Below are 21192 nucleotides of genomic sequence, written 5' to 3'. Positions count from 1 at the left end.
TTATGAGGACATATTACAAATAATAGTATAATAAAGCTGAGTCCTTGTCTCCAAGGTACAACGTAATCAAATTTTTATTTTATCATTTTTATTTAACTTTATCAAAGCACTGTAACTTTATTTCATAAATTAAGATGTGAAAATTTCACGTTTTATATTACAGAACCATACCGGAAGTAGGTTCCGGTGTCCGGTGTTACACAGAAATCCTTCCCCCTGTTACTCGGTCAATATCATCAACATGGCCCGGTCTGTGTGCGCCAGAATCCTCGTCCAGACGTCACCTCAAGCTTCTCTCTTCTCCAAGACAGCACCTGTTTTTTCGAGGTATTCTACTTTAATTAAAGCCTATCGTTTGTTTAAAATGGAGACGTTTTGAAGCCTGAAGGACAACAGCAGAGGAGGTCAAGCAGAGTCTGTTTTTATTCTGTCAGGAGTTGCGTTATTTTTCACTTTCTGCCTCTTTTATTTTGTAATAATACGGAACACATACTTATGCACATACATGTTTTCGTTTTGGCATATATATATATATATATATATATATATATATATATATTATATATATATATATATATATATATATATATGCTATTTAATTGAGTTAAGAGTCTTTCCATTGTCATGTACACAGACCCCATTCCTTCCAGGCTGCTCAAGGAAGCCCTACCATTAATTAATGCTTCGATCTTAAATATGATCAATCTATCTTTATTAGTTGGCTATGTACCACAGGCTTTTAAGGTGGCAGTAATTAAACCATTACTTAAAAAGCCATCACTTGACCCAGCTATCTTAGCTAATTATAGACCAATCTCCAACCTTCCTTTTCTCTCAAAAATTCTTGAAAGGGTAGTTGTTAAACAGCTAACTGATCATCTGCAGAGGAATGGTCTATTTGAAGAGTTTCAGTCAGGTTTTAGAATTCATCATAGTACAGAAACAGCATTAGTGAAGATTACAAATGATCTTCTTATGGCCTCAGACAGTGGACTCATCTCTGTGCTTGTTCTGTTAGACCTCAGTGCTGCTTTTGATACTGTTGACCAAAAAATTTTATTACAGAGATTAGAGCATGCCATAGGTATTAAAGGCACTGCGCTGTGGTGGTTTGAATCATATTTATCTAATAGATTACAATTTGTTCATGTAAATGGGGAATCTTCTTCACAGACTAAGGTTAATTATGGAGTTCCACAAGGTTCTGTGCTAGGACCAATTTTATTCACTTTATACATGCTTCCCTTAGGCAGTATTATTAGACCGGCGTTTGCTTAAATTTTCATTGTTACGCAGATGATACCCAGCTTTATCTATCCATGAAGCCAAAGGACACACACCAATTAGCTAAACTGCAGGATTGTCTTACAGACATAAGGACATGGATGACCTCTAATTTCCTGCTTTTAAACTCAGATAAACTGAAGTTATTGTACTTGGCCCCACAAATCTTAGAAACATGGTGTCTAACCAGATCCTTACTCTGGATGGCATTACCCTGACCTCTAGTAATACTGTGAGAAATCTTGGAGTCATTTTTGATCAGGATATGTAATTCAAAGCGCATATTAAACAAATATGTAGGACGGCTTTTTTGCATTTACGCAATATCTCTAAAATTAGAAAGGTCTTGTCTCAGAGTGATGCTGAAAAACTAATTCATGCATTTATTTCCTCTAGGCTGGACTATTGTATTTCATTATTATCAGGTTGTCCTAAAAGTTCCCTGAAAAGCCTTCAGTTAATTCAAAATGCTGCAGCTAGAGTACTGACGGGGACTAGAAGGAGAGAGCATATCTCACCATATTGGCCTCTCTTCATTGGCTTCCTGTTAATTCTAGAATAGAATTTAAAATTATTCTTCTTACTTATAAGGTTTTGAATAGTCAGGTCCATCTTATCTTAGGGACCTCATAGTACCATATCACCCCAATGGAGCTCTTCGCTCTCAGACTGCAGGCTTACTTGTAGTTCCTAGGGTTTGTAAGAGTAGAATGGGAGGCAGAGCCTTCAGCTTCAGGCTCCTCTCCTGTGGAACCAGCTCCCAATTCGGATCATGGGAGACAGACACCCTCTCTACTTTTAAGATTAGGCTTAAACTTTCCTTTTTGCTAAAGCTTATAGTTAGGGCTGGATCAGGTGACCCTGAACCATCCCTTAGTTATGCTGCTATAGACTTAGACTGCTGGGGGGTTCCCATAATGCATTGAGTGTTTCTTTCTCTTTTTGCTCTGTATGCACCACTCTGCATTTAATCATTAGTGATTGATCTCTGCTCCCCTCCACAGCATGTCTTTTTCCTGGTTCTCTCCCTCAGCCCCAACCAGTCCCAGCAGAAGACTGCCCCTCCCTGAGCCTGGTTTTGCTGGAGGTTTCTTCCTGTTAAAAGGGAGTTTTTCCTTCCCACTGTTGCCAAGTGCTGCTCACAGGGGGTCGTTTTGACCGTTGGGTTTTTCCGTAATTATTGTATGGCTTTGCCTTACAATATGAAGCGCCTTGGGCAACTGTTTGTTGTGATTTGGCGCTATATAAATAAAATTGATTTGATTTTGATTTGAAAACAGGCAGTTGTGCCACACAGTGAAATTCTTACTCTGTTCATTCTCTAGAAAATTTGCATGTCGAAAGTTCACATCAGATTATTTTAAAAAGAAACACATTATAAAATAGACTTGTTAGACTGAAGAATGTATTCTATACATTATTTAAAGGATGTACAGTTTAGAGGATGTGCAGTTTATATAGTATTGGCAATTTTGTGCAATATTGTGTAGTTTTAAGCAGTATTCCTGCTGTGCAGGAATCGTAAGGTGCATGGATGCATAAATAATAAACAGAACTATTATAATAAATACTTAGAGGATGATAGTAATAATGATGATGAAAAGAATGACAGTGAAATAACAGTCACTCAGGTGGTGGAGGGGTCAATCTGTAAGAGAGTTATTGAGAAGCCTAATGGCCTGTGGCTAGTAGTCCTGGACTTCAGACTCATTGACGTCATGAGATTTGTTTTCACTGTAAGTTTAATTGGAACAACTTAAAAAAGTTTAAAATAAAGAATCCTCAACTGCCTTAAAAAAAATTGATGTCATAAAAAAATTAAATGTGTAAAAGTTCAAGGGGCACAATTTTTTACAGAACTGTATGGAGGGCCAAAGTTGTTCCAAAGGTTTTTAAGCAGTTTTCATCAGGCTTAAAATGTCATGCATCTGGCATGAATGGTTTAAAAGACTGTCTCATTACTTTGGCACATTTTGTGCTACATCTAAGTCTCATTGTGTGTCTTCCCAGCCAGGTTTTGTCTCGTGCTCACAGGCTGGGTCCTGGTGATGATGAAATATTCCAGCGCACCACAGTGTCAATTATGCAGAAGGATGTGACTGGTGGGTTCTTGATCCACAGTTATAGTCCTCAAGGATTCAACATCAGTGGAAACCAGGTGTTGGGCCCCTGTGCCCTGGTGCCGCCGGCTGTCCTGCAGTGGAAAGTGAGACAAGCGTCCCAATTCCAGGAATTTTTCTGGATATACGCTGTATTGTCTTTTTTGTTTTTCACCTATTTCTGTTTATTAACTTCAAACAATTTTCTTTGTGTTTCTTTTCCTCTTTTTTCATTTAAATCTCCTCTCTCTACAGGTTGGTGGTCATCATGACATCACAGAAGACAGCGTGTCACTTTTCCACATGCTGGACCCACAGATTGGTAGAACTGAAAACACAGTAACTCGTAAAACTGTTTTACATCATGCAAAATCCATCTTCTGATGTTTGTCTGTTGTTTTATTTTGCAGAGATCCTTGTTCTGGGTACAGGTGCAAAAATGGAACGCATTCATCCTTCAGTTCTAGCGCTTCTCAAGAGAAAGAGAATTGCTGTGGAAGTGCAAGACACGGTAAATTATTCCCAGAATGCTTTGCTGTAGTCATTCTTGATCTTGTTTGTGTTTTTTTTTTTTTTTTTTTTTTTATTATTATTGTTGTTGTTGTTTTTGTTATTTGTTGGGCTTTGAATCTGTAATAAAGCTGAATTGAATTGAATTGTACATACATACATAGTTGCAAAGAAACATTTGCTTGTAGTGTAGACATTCTTTTTACAACCGGTTTTCTTTAGACAAGTCAGTGGATGAATACATGAACATTTCACTCATTTCACATTTGCTGAACATGTCTTGGACTTCATTTACATCAATAATTAATAAATACAAACATTATGGTACTGTATGGTAAATATGTCTGGAGCAAGTCTTTCTCAAAAACTGATTGATTGCACTGGTCAAAAAAAAAATTTCTTGCATGGACTTTGAGAACCGATTTAGGGTAATTTTGGTGCCCTTAATCAGAATCTGAGCTCCGATTTCCTCTATTATGTCACGTTTTATTGCAGTCTGGATGTTCTGTATTGATGGATTATGCAAAAGTTGCTCATTCACTTACAAGATTGACGCCACTAATCACACAGAAAAGCAGCTTCAAGCATAGTTTTTAAACCAGGTTCACGAAATGTGGACAAAGAGCCATAATATCATTTATGGCACAGAAGAGCTGTGCAAGACTGCAGGTTTTGCTTATTACGAGAAATGTGTTTTCATATCTCAAAAATGTGATGTGATTGGCAAAAACTGCCACCAGGTTTGGATTTGGCGCCCCCAAATGACCCCAAATCTGTTGTAAAACCCCATGCAAGAAAAATTTTGGTTGACCAGTGTTGTGCCCAAAGGAGACTAGTGAAGAAAGCCACCAAGACAACTCTGAAGGAGCTATAGGCTTCTGAGACTGACTGGAGAAACTGTAAATAGTGCAGCTTCTGTCTGTTGCACCACGGGTCATTGCGTGATGGTGGATGGGACAGTGAAGGATTTTCATACAAGAAAACAGATAAAATCTAGGCTCAGCTTTCCCATGTGGCTTCTGACAAACTAGCTAGCTGAAATTTCATGTCAGCTTTGAACAAAATCTTATCTGTACCACTCACTAACCACCAAGACTCACTGTCTTGGTGGCTTCCTTCACTAGTGTCCTTTTTTGCAATCACCAGAACACCCAAAGAAACTTGTCAAACAACTACTTCAAATTATTTGAGTTTTCCATTTTAATGGATATTGTTAAATTTGACAACACAGACTTTGTGTATTTAGCTATGATGTGGAGAAACAGCTTTGAACACTGAATAAGATATCACAAATGTTCCTGCAACTGTCACATCAGACTAATCAAAGTCATTATTATGGTTTCAGTATGTTTTATTATTCAGTGTTCTTTCATTTTGGTGTATTTTCTTGCAGCCTGTAACAGTTGAAAGGCAAGGGTGTCACACAAGCATTCTTCTTTCTGTTCTCTTTTCACTTGCTGGACATGATGTAGATATTATGTAAGGTTTATTGTATTATTATGCTAATAATTTAATTAAAAACGTGCCGACTGTACCGATTGAAGCTGAAGAAGTGGGTTATTCTCCACTTTTCTATTAGATGATTCCTTCAGTTTTTGACATAAATGCTGTGAATCCAAGGTGACCATGACAACAGTCCTGGCTATTTGTGTAAAACATTGATTTTCAGTGTAATATTTATTTTAAAAGTAATGAGTTGCATTCTTTTACTATATTTTTCCAGTCATGCTACCCATCTGTGTCCTTGTAAAAAGAAACTTTATCTGCATTGTCCCAGTCCACCCAGTTGTAATTGGGTACTGGCATTGGCTGGGGAAGTAACCTGTGATGGTCTGGTGTCCCATCCAGGGGAAGTCATAGCCTCTTATATGCTTCATGTTGCAGAATCCAGAGATGAACTCCAGAGCCTGCTGGTACTGGGTACTTGATTCCGGGTACTTGATTCTTCTTCTGTTTTACAGGCAAATGCGTGTGCAACCTTCAACTTTCTGGTGAATGAAGGAAGAGTGGCAGCCGCTGGCCTGATCCCTCCAGTACACAGCATGGTGCTTGATGTAGCAGGTGCTTAAGTACTCAGATGCTGATATTAAACTTCAGAGAAACACGTATAAGATCCAGGATGGACCTTATTCATACCTGTCAAACAGATGTTCTTCACCAAGGAGCAAAGCTGACATGACCCGGCTCTGTTTGTTTGAGGTAGTGAGCTGGGCTGTGCGATACAGCAACTTAAATCCAAATATAAAACCAAAAGTCTGACATTAGTTTGATGTGCTGATTTTGGATGGTGTTTTTGTGACGTTTCTAAGTAGTCTCCAGTTGAGAATGTTGCATGGTGTTGATAAAAAGTTCACATGTGGAATTTGTACGTGTGTATGCGGACAGTTGAATGTGTTGTTGTGTGTGTGTGTGTGTGTATGTATATATGTATATATATATATATATATATATATATATATATATATAGTTTACCTTGCAATGAATCTTTTTTTGCTTTTCATTTTTTTAAATAAACTAATTGTACAGTGGGTGCCCACCTTATTTCAGTAGGGCTGTTAGTCAGAAGGCCCAGTAGTTAGAAAATCAGTTGGGTATCAGTAGAAAAATCCTCTGAACAATAACAGTGAAAAATAGAAAATGTCTTCAGCTTTATTTAAAATAGAATTCAAAAACAAACACCAGTCAATGAATAACATGCATATGAGCATGTACTTATTTCAACATTGCAACCACAGGAGCTGCGCACAAGTCTACAAACAAACCACAAACAACAGCTACATTAGCTGAGTCAGGGCACCCCAGTACAAAGTATGGGATCCCCCAAAAGACACATTTCTCTGACAACGGGGCCTTCTGAAAACAGGGCAGACCCTGTACAGTCCTTAGAAATTCGAGCAGTCACTGTTTCAGCTCCACACCACAGAATGCTGGAGATGAAAACAGATTTTTTGCTTCCAAATCAGGAGCTCATTTCAAACTACATGTAGCTTCAATCACATCTGCTCCAGTGGTGGGAACAGCTAACCTAAAAGTTAGCTTTGATGAGTGATATCCGCTAACTGAAAGTTAACTGTGATAACACTAAACCAATATATAGCTAAAACATTTCACTGAAGCTGCTATTAATTGCTAACGGTTAATAATGTGAATTTAGCTTTGGCTTGATATTTTGCCCTCTGAAACCCTGAAAAACAGATCCCTAAAGAGCTGTTATGGGTAATATGTTAAAGTGTAAACATGGAAGTTCCCAAAAAGTTTTAGATAATAGGCACTATACATAATAAATCAACAAATGGAATTAACACTCAGTTCCATTCGATATAGAGTTTATTTTCATTACAGAAGTATAAATAAATAACTTAGAAATAAAATGGAAAACTTAGCTAACTTGATAATTAAATACAATTACTGATTACTAATTCCTACATTTACTCTGGCTTGACCACCGTCTACTTGTTGCCTTCATGCACTGTGTAGATTTTCTTATAGGATTTGTATATAAGTGCCAACAGGAACAAACATGAATGATTTTAGGGTTTACAAACATTTTGATGGTTAAACCTTACTCAGAAAAATGTTAGGTGACTTAAAAATAGCAGAATCAAGTTTGGTGGAAGCTAATTGGTCCGCTAATGGTAGTAGTCAAGCTAACATGCAGAAAGAACAGAGACCACAACTTCTGGGTGCCATAGTGGATCTTAAAAATACTGCTGCTCAAACTTCCTGATGAGGTCCCATTTAACAGAGCACATGATGGTATCCTTATGATAGAAATGTTCTGAAACACAGCATTGCAAAGATTTCAAAACGTTCTGGAACAGTGTTTCGGGATTGCCATCACTAATTTGCAGTACAGACAAAAAGTTTTATCATCGCCAGCCATCTGCTCCATCTATTCTTTAATTCTGATTTTACTTACTATTCTATTGTATTTCATCCTGTATTTTCCCACGTAGTGGACATCATGTTGTAAGGTTGCTAATTTAAGTTAGCTAGCTGATACTGGTGTGAACGCAGGCGCTGATGGACAGGCCACAGCCACGAGCACACAACATGCGCAGTGTTTAGCAAATAACACACAAATTACATAAAGTTCAACCACAAGTGTTAATCATTTTTAATATTCTATACAGTATCTACTAACCATGTGGCAGGTGGCAGACACACCTATGAGATATTACATAGACAAAAGTTGATTTTTATATTTATTTTTTGATTGATTCATGCATCATAGTTATCCATCGTCTAATTATTCATCATTATGTGTTCTCTTAATTTGTTGTGTTATAAGTTAATAGTTTTTTTTGTTTGTTTTTACTGTCTAAAAAATGATTAAATGCCTGCCTCTGAAGGTGAAGGCTGTGTGTGTGACCATATTAGCGTCCATTCTGTTTGGTATCTCCTGTCCTTCACTGGGATAAGCCTCTTAAATCTGCCTCCAGCAGAGCTGTCTGCACAGTATATGACATAATTCAGGGGCTTTGTCCTTCTTACACTTAAGCGCCACAGATAACAATCCACCAATCCTCTTCACATCACTGAGTCATTTCTAGTCATCTGCCTCAGTTCTCACTCAAATGCAGGCTAGAGAAAAATAGTTCTGTTACTTAAAAAAAAAAAAATCACGAAAATTTCACCTTTTCCAGAAAGTTATAGAGCAATTATCTGCATTCAAAAGGTAATTAGCTGAAGTAGAATGATAAATATAAGATATTCTTTATTGGCTAACATAATAGTGAAAGAGATGTTCTTAATCCCTTATCTCTTTCTGAGTGCCTGCCATCACAACTCTATATATCACTCTGACTGATTTGAAATGCTACTAAATTTGTGTCTTACATTGCTTTCGCCCTCAAGTTGCAGCAAGATAAGGATTGAGATTTAATTTCTAGGAACCTTTAAATGAGTTTTTGCCATTAAACAGTAGGGACCATTTTCAACAAGCTGACTTACATCTGTGATGATTAAAAAAAAAAAAAAAAGGTCTGAAATCTCATATTTGTCTTGTTTCAATCAGTGAACCAAAAGCATTTTTTAATTTTCAGACAAATGTGTTTGAAATTTGTCTTTTTTCAGTAGTGGTAGCAACATCCAGTGGTGGTACAGGAGATGATTACTTAAGATGTAACAACTGTGCTACTTGGAATAAAGCGTCGGGTAATGCATTGCTGCTGCACATCGCCACATCCACCACACTGCGGCACTGACTTGGGTCCTAGTTGGCAACCATTCAATTAAACATCCTGTCCATCACTACCTCCTGAAAGTAGTTATCTGTCTGCACCAGCCAGGAGAAATGTGGGAGACCCTTTGGCCTTTTCCAGTTATTGGAGTCCACAGATCCAAGGATTTAGATCCAAAAGACCTACTACCCAAGATATCTAGCCACTGCCTTAGGTTGCTGGTTACTGTCCAGGTCTCACAACCATAAAGTAAGACTGGAAGAACCAAGACTGAAGACTTGGACCTTTGTTCTTCTAAAAAGATATTAACATCGCAGTACACCTCTGTACAGGGACCTTGTGACTCCATAAACTCTTCCCAGGAATCTCTGAATCTCCAAGGCTGAGGAGAAACATGAACTCCACTGCTGTAGTAAGTTATGCTTGTACAAGTTGGACAGTTTGACTACATATTGATAAAGGAAACAACAGAAAGCTTGGATCTTGAATTGGAACCAGGACAATCTCAAACCCAGACACTCCGACTTCTTACTTAGCTTTTCAAGTGCAGCAGTCCAGGCATCCATTGATTTTCAGCAATCACATCATCAGTGAAGTTGTTAGGTTAGTTAGGTTTGTAAAGCTTTCTCCACAAACAACGGCACCCAAGTCACAGGACTCCATAAGCCAACACCCAGTGCATGCTTTGAACAAAGTTGGCGGTAGAACACATCTCTGATGAATGCCAGAATTCACTGAAAAAATACTACCTATGGTATAGATGAAAGTGGATTTGCTGGATGAATACTGAAGAACATTACAAAAACTTGAAAATGCAGCAGGGCGGAGGCTTTAAGACATTAAAAAAGGTGCAAAGTTTGAATTTTACAAATAATGAGGAAAAATGACAGACATTATAGTCCAAATTGTAATATTAAAAATGAATACAGTACATTCAGACTTGACTCAACAACTTCCGTTTCACAGCTGCATAGCACAATCATTATTTAATTCTGACATGAGAAGGTTTTCCTCAGTCTTCATCATCAGAGGTGTGCGACTGGTGTCTCTGGGATCTTCCAAAGCAAAATTCTGTTCCTGTTATCCGGCGGTACATATCTGTGATGTCCTCACATTCATTCTCAAAGTGGTTTGTTGCGTCATATGAGCACACAAATCTAGTGAACACAGAGAAAAATCACCAATCATAGATGTATACAGTGCATCCGGAAAGTATTTATAAAGCTTCACTTTTTTCATATTTTGTTATATTACAGCCTTATTCCAAAAATGGAGTAAATTCAGCTTTTCCCTCAAAATTCTACTCACGACACCCTATAATGACAACATGAAAGTTTTTTGTTGTTGAAATTTTTGCAAATTTAGTAAAAATAAACTATGAAATCACATGTACTAGGTATTCACAGCCTTTGCTCAATATTTTGTTGATGCACCAGCAATTACTGCCTCAAGTCTTCTTGAATATGATGCCACAAGCTTGGCACACCTATCTTTGGGCAGTTTTGCCCATTCCTCTTTGCAGCACCTCTCAAGCTCCATCAGGTTGCATGGGGAGCATTGGTGCACACAGAGGAATGTTGGATCTCTGACAGAGTGACCATGGGGTTCTTGGTCACCTCTCTGACTGAGGCCCTTCTCCCCCGATCACTCAATTTATACGGTTTATGCTCTGACATGCACTGTCAACTACAGGACCTTATATGTAGACAGGTGTGTGCCTTTCCAAATCATGTCCAATCAACTGAATTTACCCCAGGTGGACTTCAGTTAAGCTGTAGAAACATCTCAAGGGTGATCAGTGGAAACAGCAGGCTCCTAAGCTAAATTTTGAGCTTCATGGCAAAGGCTGTGAATACTTGGGTCCATGTGAGTTCTTAGTTTTTAAAAAATCTCCAAAAGATGTTTAACATTGTCATTATGGGGTATTGTGTGCATAATTTTGAGGGGAAAAAATTAATCCATTTTGGAATAAGGCCTTAAAATAATAACGTGTAAAAGGTGAAGCGCTGTGAATACTTTCCGGACGTGCTGTAATTCCATTAAAATGTATTGTTTGGTCTAGTAAATGAGCTTAGGGAGGAAAACCCAAACCACCTGACTTCTGCTTCCATCATCATTGGGAACTAGAAGGTTACTGATGGAAACAAACCTGCATAGAAAGCGTTGACAAGATAACTTTAAGGAAATGACCAAAGGTTTACTGACACGTCAGTAAATAGGTAATAAAATAAAATCTTAAAGGGGTCATATTATGCTTTTTCCCCCAACAAGGAAGGCAAAGCTGAGATTTGCCTTTACCCCATCACATATGCTAAAAGATTGATGGCTGTTTCTTCCTACATATCTATAAGTGACTAGCACATTATCTCGACATATACTAGTTAAGGGCCCCATTACACAGTCATCATTTGGGAGTCCATTATGCATCCTAAAATTTTCAAGGATGCATAAGGGATGTGGAAACACATTTCTGTGTAATTGCTTCAGTGTCCCTTGTTCGTGTGCTGAGCAAATGTGCTGGATTTGATGGAGTTTGCCGTGGTCTAAAAGCATGACATCATATTTCCTCACTGTTCGTGCGACAAGACATCAAACAACTCCAGCGCACCACCTCGCAGAGCACACACATGCAAGGGAGATGCGCTCCATGTCCACTTGTGCTGAATTGACACCGGAACTTTCAGAAGCCCAGAATGAACCATCAGTTGCAGGAAAGTAGAAGACAAAGCTCTCGGCCTGATCTCCGCGCAAAACTTTCTGATGATCTCGGCAGACATCAGCTAACGAGGAGATCATTTTGTGCCTCATAACAACGCTTTATAAAATGAATGTTATTCATAAAAATCCTGGCAAACAACCCCAATCATTGTGCGTTCATTCAGCATTCTTTTGGTGGTCAAGGCATCGTGTGTGTGTGGCCTGTGTATCATTTGAGCATCCTCTAGCCGAGAATACTCTTCTACATTTGTCAGGTGCAGTTCCATACTTGACAGTGACCACGGAGACCATGACATGTTGTGCGTAACTACCTAGCGTCCCTTCTAAGGTCATGGCTTGTGCTGTGCATTTCTGTGGCATCCTGTGGTTTTTAAGGAATATTGTTGAAAAAAGCTGCCTTACATGAAACCTCAGCTGTACTTATATGCAAAAGGCAGATAAATGCCAATTCTACACAATATGACCCCTTTGGGTGAAATTCAAGAGTTAAGACTTGACTTACTTTTGCATTATCGGCTCGAGAAGCTCCAATGCAGGCTGCACCTCTTTGTCAGGGTTTCTGGTTTCTGCTGTTGTGCTTACTGTTGCAATGTACATCCCATCTGAGGCTACATTATGGGCGAAAGACACTACTGATATGTAAATGTCTACAGGAACAAAAGAGAAGGGATTAAAATTACTTAGTTACAAACGATTTGTGACATCAAGTGCATGCTACACATCTAGACCAGTGTTTCCTTGTAAGGAGTATGTGTATCCCTGAGAGTATATGAAAGGTACCCTAGAGCTCTGAGAATTTTTCAAAAAAATAAGCATAAAACTATGATGAATAAAAAAGCTTGACTTTATTTGCAACTAGAAACTGGTAAATATATAGAAAATGTAGATTAGCTCATGAATGGATGGCAGATTTTCTGAGCAGAGAAACGGTAAGTCCTATACAGGTGCCATTGGGCCACAGTTTATCCACAAAACTGTACTGTGAAGCGACTGAGAGCCAAAGACTCCCCCTGGTTGGGATGCCAGTCCATTGCAGGTTACTCCCAGCAGCCTAGTCCTAGTCCATCCATTTATAGTTGGGTGGACTGGGAAAGGGTGGATGAAATGTCTCATCTGAGGAATCAGGCAAATAGCCTGGAGAAGACACATCTGACATTGAATCCCAGTCTCCAGGGTGATGGTCTAATTCCTACTCTATGCTACAGAGGCAGCTGCTATGTGTGGCCTGAAATAAATTTGGAAAATTATTTTCATGATATATAAAACCTATTTTTGCTTCAATTGACCATGATCTCAACATTACAGTTGTTTGTATGATAGGTTTGTCAAATTTCTTTGATATACTTAAAACATGCAGGTTAGGTGAAATGGAAAATGTACAATTGTCCAGATCTCCCTTGCAAAAAAGGTCTTGATCTCAGTGGGACTAACCTGGTTAAATAAAGGTTAAATGCATAAATAAAAAAACTGGTTGTGGGTTAGATAAAGCGAGACTTCTGGAATAGCCTTCCCAAAGCCCACCCCAACCCCCTTGAAAATTTGTGGACTATGCTTAAAAGCCAGGTACATCCTAGGAACCCAGCCAATTTAAATAAAATCTATAAATTCTGCAAAGAAGAGTGGTTAAATATCCAGCCAGAATTATGCCAGAAGCTTGTTGGTGGCTACCAAAAATGTCTGTTCAATGTGCAGCTTGCTAAGGGACATATGACCAAATACTGGGGTATGTATATATTTGAGCCTGTATGTATAATTATGAGCCAGCGTGGATTAGGGAACATCCAAAATAAATTCAAACCTGTGCACTCAATTCTTGTTTTTAAAGTCTTTAATGATGTGTGCTGCTGTACAATCACTCCACCCTGGCAAAAGAACAGTTCAGAGACATCATTAAAAGCCCAAAATTACCATGACACTCGTGCCCATGAAGAGTGCATGTAAAAGTCCGACCACAACTGTAGATGATTGCTTTTGAGAGGTGGGCATGGACTGCGCCTGGGTTTTTGTCAATCCTTCTAAATGTAGTTAAATTTGCACATCATGCAGCCATTGACTGAGATTGACACCTGTGTCCTAGAATAACCGTGGTAACTGTGACACAATAAAACCCTTGAGTGGGCGGACAGCCGTCAGTCTCATACCTGACTTCCTGTTCAGTTGCGTTTGGGGTATGATAATTTGACAGGACTTGGCATCATGCGTGTGTTTAACGGGATGATTTAATAAACAGATGACCCTGATGACGCGGCTCACTGTCCTCACTCGGTTGGAAGCATAACTGGGATCACAGATCAGCTGTTTACAGTGGAACACCTGTTCAAGTGAATAGACCAAAAACATTATGTACACCAGTGTACTAACTGAAACTTCTGTACCTTTTATTTTCTACTTAAATTTGTTTACCTTCCCTTCAGATATCACTGCTTTGACTTTGCCATCATTCAGAACAATTTCTTGCACGTCTCTGTTCAATAGGAAAGTCACTCCGTACTCTGCACTCAGTCTGAAACAGAAAACTTTGCATTAGTGTGATGTCAATGAAGTGTGTTAACTACAGTTTTTCTAATGCACATGTGGATGTTTGCAACAACTGCGCCACATCATGAGGGTAAATAAATGAATAAGTGTAAGGGTCTGTTTTACTAAAAGTTTGCATGTGTTGAAACGTGCAAACACCATAGCACTCTTTTAAAAAAAACCCTGCATGCTGATTTTCTAACAGAGCCCATTCAACTGTTTTACTTTAATTCCCCTCAAAGCTGAACGTTACCACTTCTGGATGTAACTGTATTTCACTTTACATCACACGGCAACCAGTGTAAACTGCATTATACATTAGAATGAAATTACAATTTATTGCAGTGTTAACCATCAGAAACCAAGAGATGTGACTGTACACTCACCATGGTTAGAATGAAACCACCAGTGATGGATTTCTTGTTTTCCATTTACAGAGGTGCTACTAAAGTGTCTTTTGATGACAGTTTGATTCTGCAATCATTTTAGTAACTTGCATGCAGACAATTTTCTAAAGGAGCTTTTATCTGTGTGAAATGTGTGCCCTTAAGTAAAAATAAAGAATAAATGACGAGAAACAAAAGAATCAAATAATAAAAATCAATTCACAGACATCTTTTTGGTTTCAATGTATACCTGTAGATGTGTATAGAATGCCTAACTTTCCTCCCCGTTCTCTCCTGCACCCTTGATTACTCGTTTGTTGCCCCTCTTCCCTCCTGGTCCATGAGGCTTAGAGAAGGCTTGCCTCGTACACAGAATTAAAAAAAATAATAATAATAATTCACTGTAAATGTCGGTCATATTTAAAGAGTTAATAGTTTACTTAGTAATTGTTTCTTTAAGAATAAATGTATCCATGTGTAAGAGGTAAACCACACACAGCTGCAGATGTTGGACTTTGCATGGGACAACACAGCTGTAAGGTGCAGGATGCACATCACGTGAACATACTCGTGAGCTGACTGTTACAAGAAAAAAAACACTCACCTGTTTCAGGTATTTAATTATTGTAATTGTAATTCATTAAGTATTAAAGCAAACTAGTGAATAATTATTCTGTGTTATGCTGGTGGAACACAGAACTGTATGCACAGCTCGCTGTGTGCACTCTGTGCGCACAGTTGTCTGTCACACTTACATTTAGCATCAAGCCTTGCTTTATTCATATGCTCAAAAATGTCATCAAGATCTATTCATAACCTTTTGAGTTCAGTGTTGCTACCTCTCTAACATTCTTAAGGATCCCGGACCTACAATATGTTCTGGATCGACTCAAAAATTGCAAAAATTATTTCCTAGGACATTATTCATCTGCTCACAAAGTGTCATTGAACTTCATTGTTAATACAATTTGAATTAAATGTTCCTGGATGCTCAAATCGTCTTCTGGATTCTGGATCCAAAATATGTCAAATGCAACCTAAAATTCCTCATTTTCTTGGCTCACCAAATGTCACTATGTACCAAACCTTCTTCTTCTATCGGCTGCTCTCATTAAGGGTCACCACAGCAGATCAATCGTTTCCATCTCACCCTGTCCTCCTGTATCTTCCTCTGTCTCACCAACCACCTGCATGTCCTCCCTCAGCACATCCATAAACCTCCTCTTTGGCCTCCCTCTTCTCCTCCTGCCTGGTGGCTCCATCCTCAGCATCCTTCTCCCTATATACCCTGGATCTTAATTCCAGAATATATTCTGGATCACCATCAAAATCAAATCAATTATTTCCTGGAACAGTCTCTATCTGCTCACCAAATTTCATTGAAATCCATTCATTACTTTTTGAGTTATCATGCTATAAGACAAACAGACAAATGCTGGTGAAAAAAACATTACCTCCTTGGAGGAGGTAATCAACAGCTCAGCTCAGTGTGTGTGTAACCTGGCAAATCCTTGTAGTAGCTCGCCGAGGCTATACAAAGGGTACAGGTATGGACTGAAATTATGACGAGCCACGGATTCTGAGTACAATCTGATCCGCCTGATGGTTTCGATACAGGGCTGCTCCAGGTAACTGCAGGAACACCAGGAAACAGTCGGTAAGATAATGGCCACATGACCTGGTTCACATACGTTTACGTGACTGACCTGTCACTGCTGTGTAAGGCTATGGCATGACCTGTGAAATCCATGACATCCTGTCCCACGTCAAAGCGGCAGAAAAGGTCTCGTGTGGTTGTTGTGTTGCAGTCTATGTCATGGTGCGTGCGAGGGTCGCTCTCGTCAAAGTTCAGGGCGAACAACAGCAGCTTCCTGAATCTTCTCTTGTCAAACATACCCATCAAATCTGAAATATATGTTTAGAACTTGAATATTATTAAGAGGAGATCTACAGGAGTGCAAGAAAATGCACTAAATTCATCTACTACCTGATGTGAGGGCGTCTTCCTCTGTCGCAGGGACTTTGTGCACTTTTCCTGCTTTGTATATGTAGCTGCCTTCAATGACTTTAAAGTCAAGATACCGTGTAACCTCAGTGTACAGCAGCATTTTGACCAGCTGACCTAACAAACACAGCAGACAGCACTGAAAATGCTCACGCACACATTCACATTAAATTTTGCATTGCACCAACTCACGGGCAGCGAGCAGGGGTGGTGGCCAGTGGTTAATGCATTTGGTTTTAGTGCAAAAGGTTCCTGGTTAAAACTGCCACATTTCTCCAAATAATGTGGCGTTGCATTAGGAAGGGCAAAATTTCTGCCAATTCAACATGATCCACCTCGGACCCACTGTGGCGACCCCGAGTGCAAACAAGTATAACAAGTGTACCCCGCCTCACGCCCTATGACTGTTGGGATAAACTCCAGCCCCCGTGACCCTTAAGTGGAGAAAGCAGTTGATAATGAGTGAGTGAGTGAATGAGTGAGAGAGTGCACCAATCATAACTTTAACATGAGTGGTGGTCTCCTACTGTCAATTTTTGGCTCCAATTTCCATCCTAATTTCAAAATTGAGGAAATCTAGCCGCCCCCCACCCCCACACTTTTTTTTAATAGTAGGCCTAATTCATAGGATTTAGTATTATATATCTGCTTATACCCCCATCACACATAGCCGGAATCATGCAGAATGGTGTCAGAATTACGAATCGGTGCACATCTGAAACGTGTCGGATTTCAGCAGTTCCAAAACATTCTGACAGACATCTGCGGAAGTCCACACAGTTGATCAAAATTGGCCAGGGGCCCCGAGTGTGATGCACATGTTCAAAACCCTTCGGGCACCATCGAGATGGGACACCTATCCGACGGTGGTCCATGTGCAATCTGAGGACCATCTGACCACAATTACATATTGCGATGGCAGCCAAAATGGGATCTGAACAATTTGAGCGCATATAAGGGAACTTCGAGATGAATCTGGTGTATGACGTGCACGTGCAACATATAATAATGACACCCCCCACCCCCCCAGAGTGCAAGAGAACATCTTGAAATGTATCTGGCACGCTCATCGTGATATAATTATGAATTATTAACATATACAGTGAATGTGAACAGTGGCTATTAAACCAAAAGCATCACACACTATTGTGTGCATACTGCCGAAATCTGAAAGGCTGTTACATCCACAAAAGACCTTATAGTACAGATATAGTCCATTCCTTCCCATGGGTGACTTAATAATGTGAATATTGTCTCCATCATAACTATATATAACACAGGCAGCTGCACCTCTCCGTGGTGCGCAGTAACGCGTCATTGCAATGTTAGGCTCAGAGCTGAACAGATCTCACACTGTAATAAATGATCACCTTCTCACTCTGTAGGAGATATGACATGGAACTGTTGTGCCAGGCCATGGTAGCATTAAAAAACATGATCTCTCACCTCCAACAGCAGTCCAGGAGTGTTTCACAGCGCGGACCGGGACGTGGAGCCGAAACCAGGAGCCTATGGTTAAAATCCTCTTAGCCAAAAAGAAAAATTCATTTCCCATGTGATAATCCAAACATCGTGGTGTCCAGCGCCTTTTATGGCCATCTGACAGCCTGTCTGTGTCATCTACCTGTTGTGTACATGTACTTTTAATGTCATTGTGCAGGTGTGGACGAGGTACTCCAGATGCATTCTGACACTGCTGACCACGCCTCTTTTCCTCCCGACTGCGTTGGATTAGGCAATATTTGCTGTGTCGGGCATGGTTCCTCCCATTCTTGCTATGTGTGATGGGGGCTTTACATACAGGGTTTCTGCAATATTTCGAAACACACCTGAAGTACATACAATTATCATTACATGTTTTGGTTTATAAAACTTTGCTTCTGCATTTTTCCACACGTTTCCAAAAAGCAAAAAATGTCTGTTAACTTCTTAAAACTGTCTTCTGCTGAAGAGTGGACATGCTTTTTATGGGATTCATGTTGCAGAGGAGGAGGCGTCTGCTCAGACAATGGTAGGTCCCGATGACTGCATATTTGTACCTGCTTTGGCTGCCTTCACCTGTCTTTTACATAAATGTACTCCCGGTCCTGCACCAGTTAAATCCGGTAATTACATTTGTGGATCATAATTCAATTCGGCAACATGAATTTTTAAAACCTTCCCACTTGCTCACAGTGTTCTACAATGCTAATTTTACCAACAATTACACCAGCATTCAGGCCCCAATTGGGTAGCCTTTTATCATGATCATTATTATTATTACAGTCTCCATGTAATATGGAGTTGCGTGAGGAAGGGCCTCCAGTGGAAAATTTGTGCCAAACCAACATGCAGACACCTCTGCTGCTGTGGTGACACCAAGTGAAAATAAAGGAGAAGCTGAAGGTGCTTACTATTCTTATTACTTTTATTTTTTCTCCACCGAAAACATCAACAATTGGGTATCAAAAATAGAAGCAATGGGAGACCGCTCAACACTTAGCTCTTACTGTTGGCAAGAAAAAATTTGGGGATGGTGTCAACATTCCACTCTTTTCCAAGGCCCAGTGGTATGGTGGGTTCTGGAACGTTAAACTTCTTGTACAGCTGTAAATAACAGTATATATATATATATATATATATATATAAAATCTGTGATTTAAATCCAACATTTTCTCCTTGAATGCACATTTGCACGTTTGTGTGTGAAGGCACCTCTTCCAGCGGAGAAATGGATGCACTTTCTCCACCATAGTAAGAATTCCTGTCAATGTGAAGAACCTTTTTCCCACTGAGTGACATTAAAGCAGACAGGACACATCCTGACAGAGACAAGGAGGAATAAATGAAATGTCAAAATAGATGCAAGTCTGTAATGTTCAGTGATAACATTCCACATGTGTAGTTGAAGGATAAGCAACAGAAATGTTCTAAATCCTGCACACAGTCAACAAGAGCTCAGCACGCTGATGATCAACACCGTGTGGGAAAGGATTAAAATATATATATTGCACAAGAACAAGATAATTAGAGACCAGCTGATGTAAATGTAATGACTTGATTTTCATTAGGGAGGCAGTGATGATATCGACCAGCAGGATGAATGACAGCTGAGTGAATATACAAATAGAACATACTTGTATATATCAGACACCTGCATTTCCTTTAAGTCAAATAAATGCTCAGACAGGATTAAATAAATAATCTACAGAGAAATTTTTAATACTGACTAAAATAGTGATGTATTCATGATAACAGCAGGAAACAGCATGATTCTTGATGATCATGCAAATGTGCAACAGGACACCCAAATGCAACTTTCAGTCCGATGACACTGTTTTAGTGCGGAAACTGTGCATTTATTCCTTAAAAGACGTGCTGTTTCATTAATGGAGACATCCCATAAAAACATGCAGAATAACAATATTCTACTCACTTTGTTTTTTACACAAGCTGACTTCACAGAAAAAAGACAGTACATTGTTGCCCTTGTATGAAATTGAGCCTGGTCTTTGGCTCATGCTCCTCATAGAATCACATATGTGTACTATAAATATAGACGAATGGAAAGTCTCTTATAATAAAGGCTTAATATAAATAAAAAATAATAAAGTCTTATAATAAAGGCTATAATAAAGTTTTCTTACCTTAAGGCCTGTTCCAAGCACGACAATATCATACTCCTGCATCCTAACGGTTTCTGTCCTTGTTTCTCAAAGTTCCACTGAGTCTTCTGACTGTAGCCTGTTGCAGCATTTGGGAGTGTGCGTGTGTGCACATGCACATACAGACATAGGAACATATGTGTGCAGAGACAGAGATATGTGATGATGATGATGAGTGACAGTAATTCTTTGTGTTCCCGTTCTGCGGTAATCCTCTTAAAACTGGCACAGTTGTGAGTGAGTAAGTGGCCGAGGGGTCCAGACAGTGTAGAGATACTGGAGGCAGATATGACTTAGGTGTGGGAGCAAGTTGTACATTCAGGGTCAGTGGCTCAATCCCTTGGTACTCCTGCATTCTCTGAATTCTATCACAAAGTTCATTAGATTATATTATCATCAAAAATAATTTTGCTTATTGTTCAGTGACATCTTCCTATATATGCTATAACTTTTAAATTGCAATTATTGCCACTTTAAAATAGCAAAGCAATGATTATAATAACAATTTAGGCGTTCATACTATGCAAAAGTCTCAAAAACCTCCCCAGAACATGATACAAAAATAAGGTTCCTAGCAATGTTTCAGAACCCTAAATTAACTTTCCTATTTTTCATTCAAACAGACATATTGAATTGATTCAGTTTATCAAGTATCCAAGGACTAGTTCGATGCTTCATAAATAATACACTCCCATGCAGCAAATTCATTGCTCACAGATACTTCTCCACATAGATCTTTAAATTAAATTAAATTAAATTAAATTAATCTCTATGTAGGAAAAAAGAAAGATACATAAAATGTTCCTAGAATGTTCCAGAAACTTTATTCCAAAATATATGTCCCCC

At 39.1% G+C, this 21192-nt stretch overlaps 2 protein-coding genes across 2 annotated transcripts; one reads left to right on the top strand and one right to left on the bottom strand.

Moving 5' to 3' along the window:
- The first annotated feature begins 207 nt into the window (after nt 1-207).
- On the top strand, nt 208-6100 carry LOC117506864 (NADH dehydrogenase [ubiquinone] 1 alpha subcomplex assembly factor 3-like). The gene is made up of 5 exons (XM_034166530.1): nt 208-327; nt 3295-3490; nt 3639-3705; nt 3794-3894; nt 5855-6100. Exons 1-5 carry the CDS (start codon nt 242-244, stop codon nt 5960-5962), a joined length of 558 nt encoding a protein of 185 aa, XP_034022421.1. The 5' UTR covers nt 208-241; the 3' UTR covers nt 5963-6100.
- Nucleotides 6101-9996: 3896 nt separating this feature from the next.
- LOC117507776 (rab GDP dissociation inhibitor alpha-like) lies at nt 9997-20370 on the bottom strand. Its single transcript, XM_034167583.1, has 11 exons — nt 20329-20370; nt 19397-19522; nt 19192-19288; nt 16685-16819; nt 16404-16602; nt 16198-16329; nt 14198-14297; nt 13936-14107; nt 12297-12441; nt 11163-11225; nt 9997-10230 (listed from the first exon to the last, which is right to left on the bottom strand). Exons 1-11 carry the CDS (start codon nt 20368-20370, stop codon nt 10089-10091), a joined length of 1353 nt encoding a protein of 450 aa, XP_034023474.1. The 3' UTR covers nt 9997-10088.
- Between the last annotated feature and the right edge of the window lie 822 nt (nt 20371-21192).

Source organism: Thalassophryne amazonica, chromosome 3 (genome assembly GCF_902500255.1).
Source record: "Thalassophryne amazonica chromosome 3, fThaAma1.1, whole genome shotgun sequence".
NCBI lineage: Eukaryota > Metazoa > Chordata > Actinopteri > Batrachoidiformes > Batrachoididae > Thalassophryne > Thalassophryne amazonica.
This window is presented reverse-complemented; position numbering and strand designations above follow the sequence as displayed.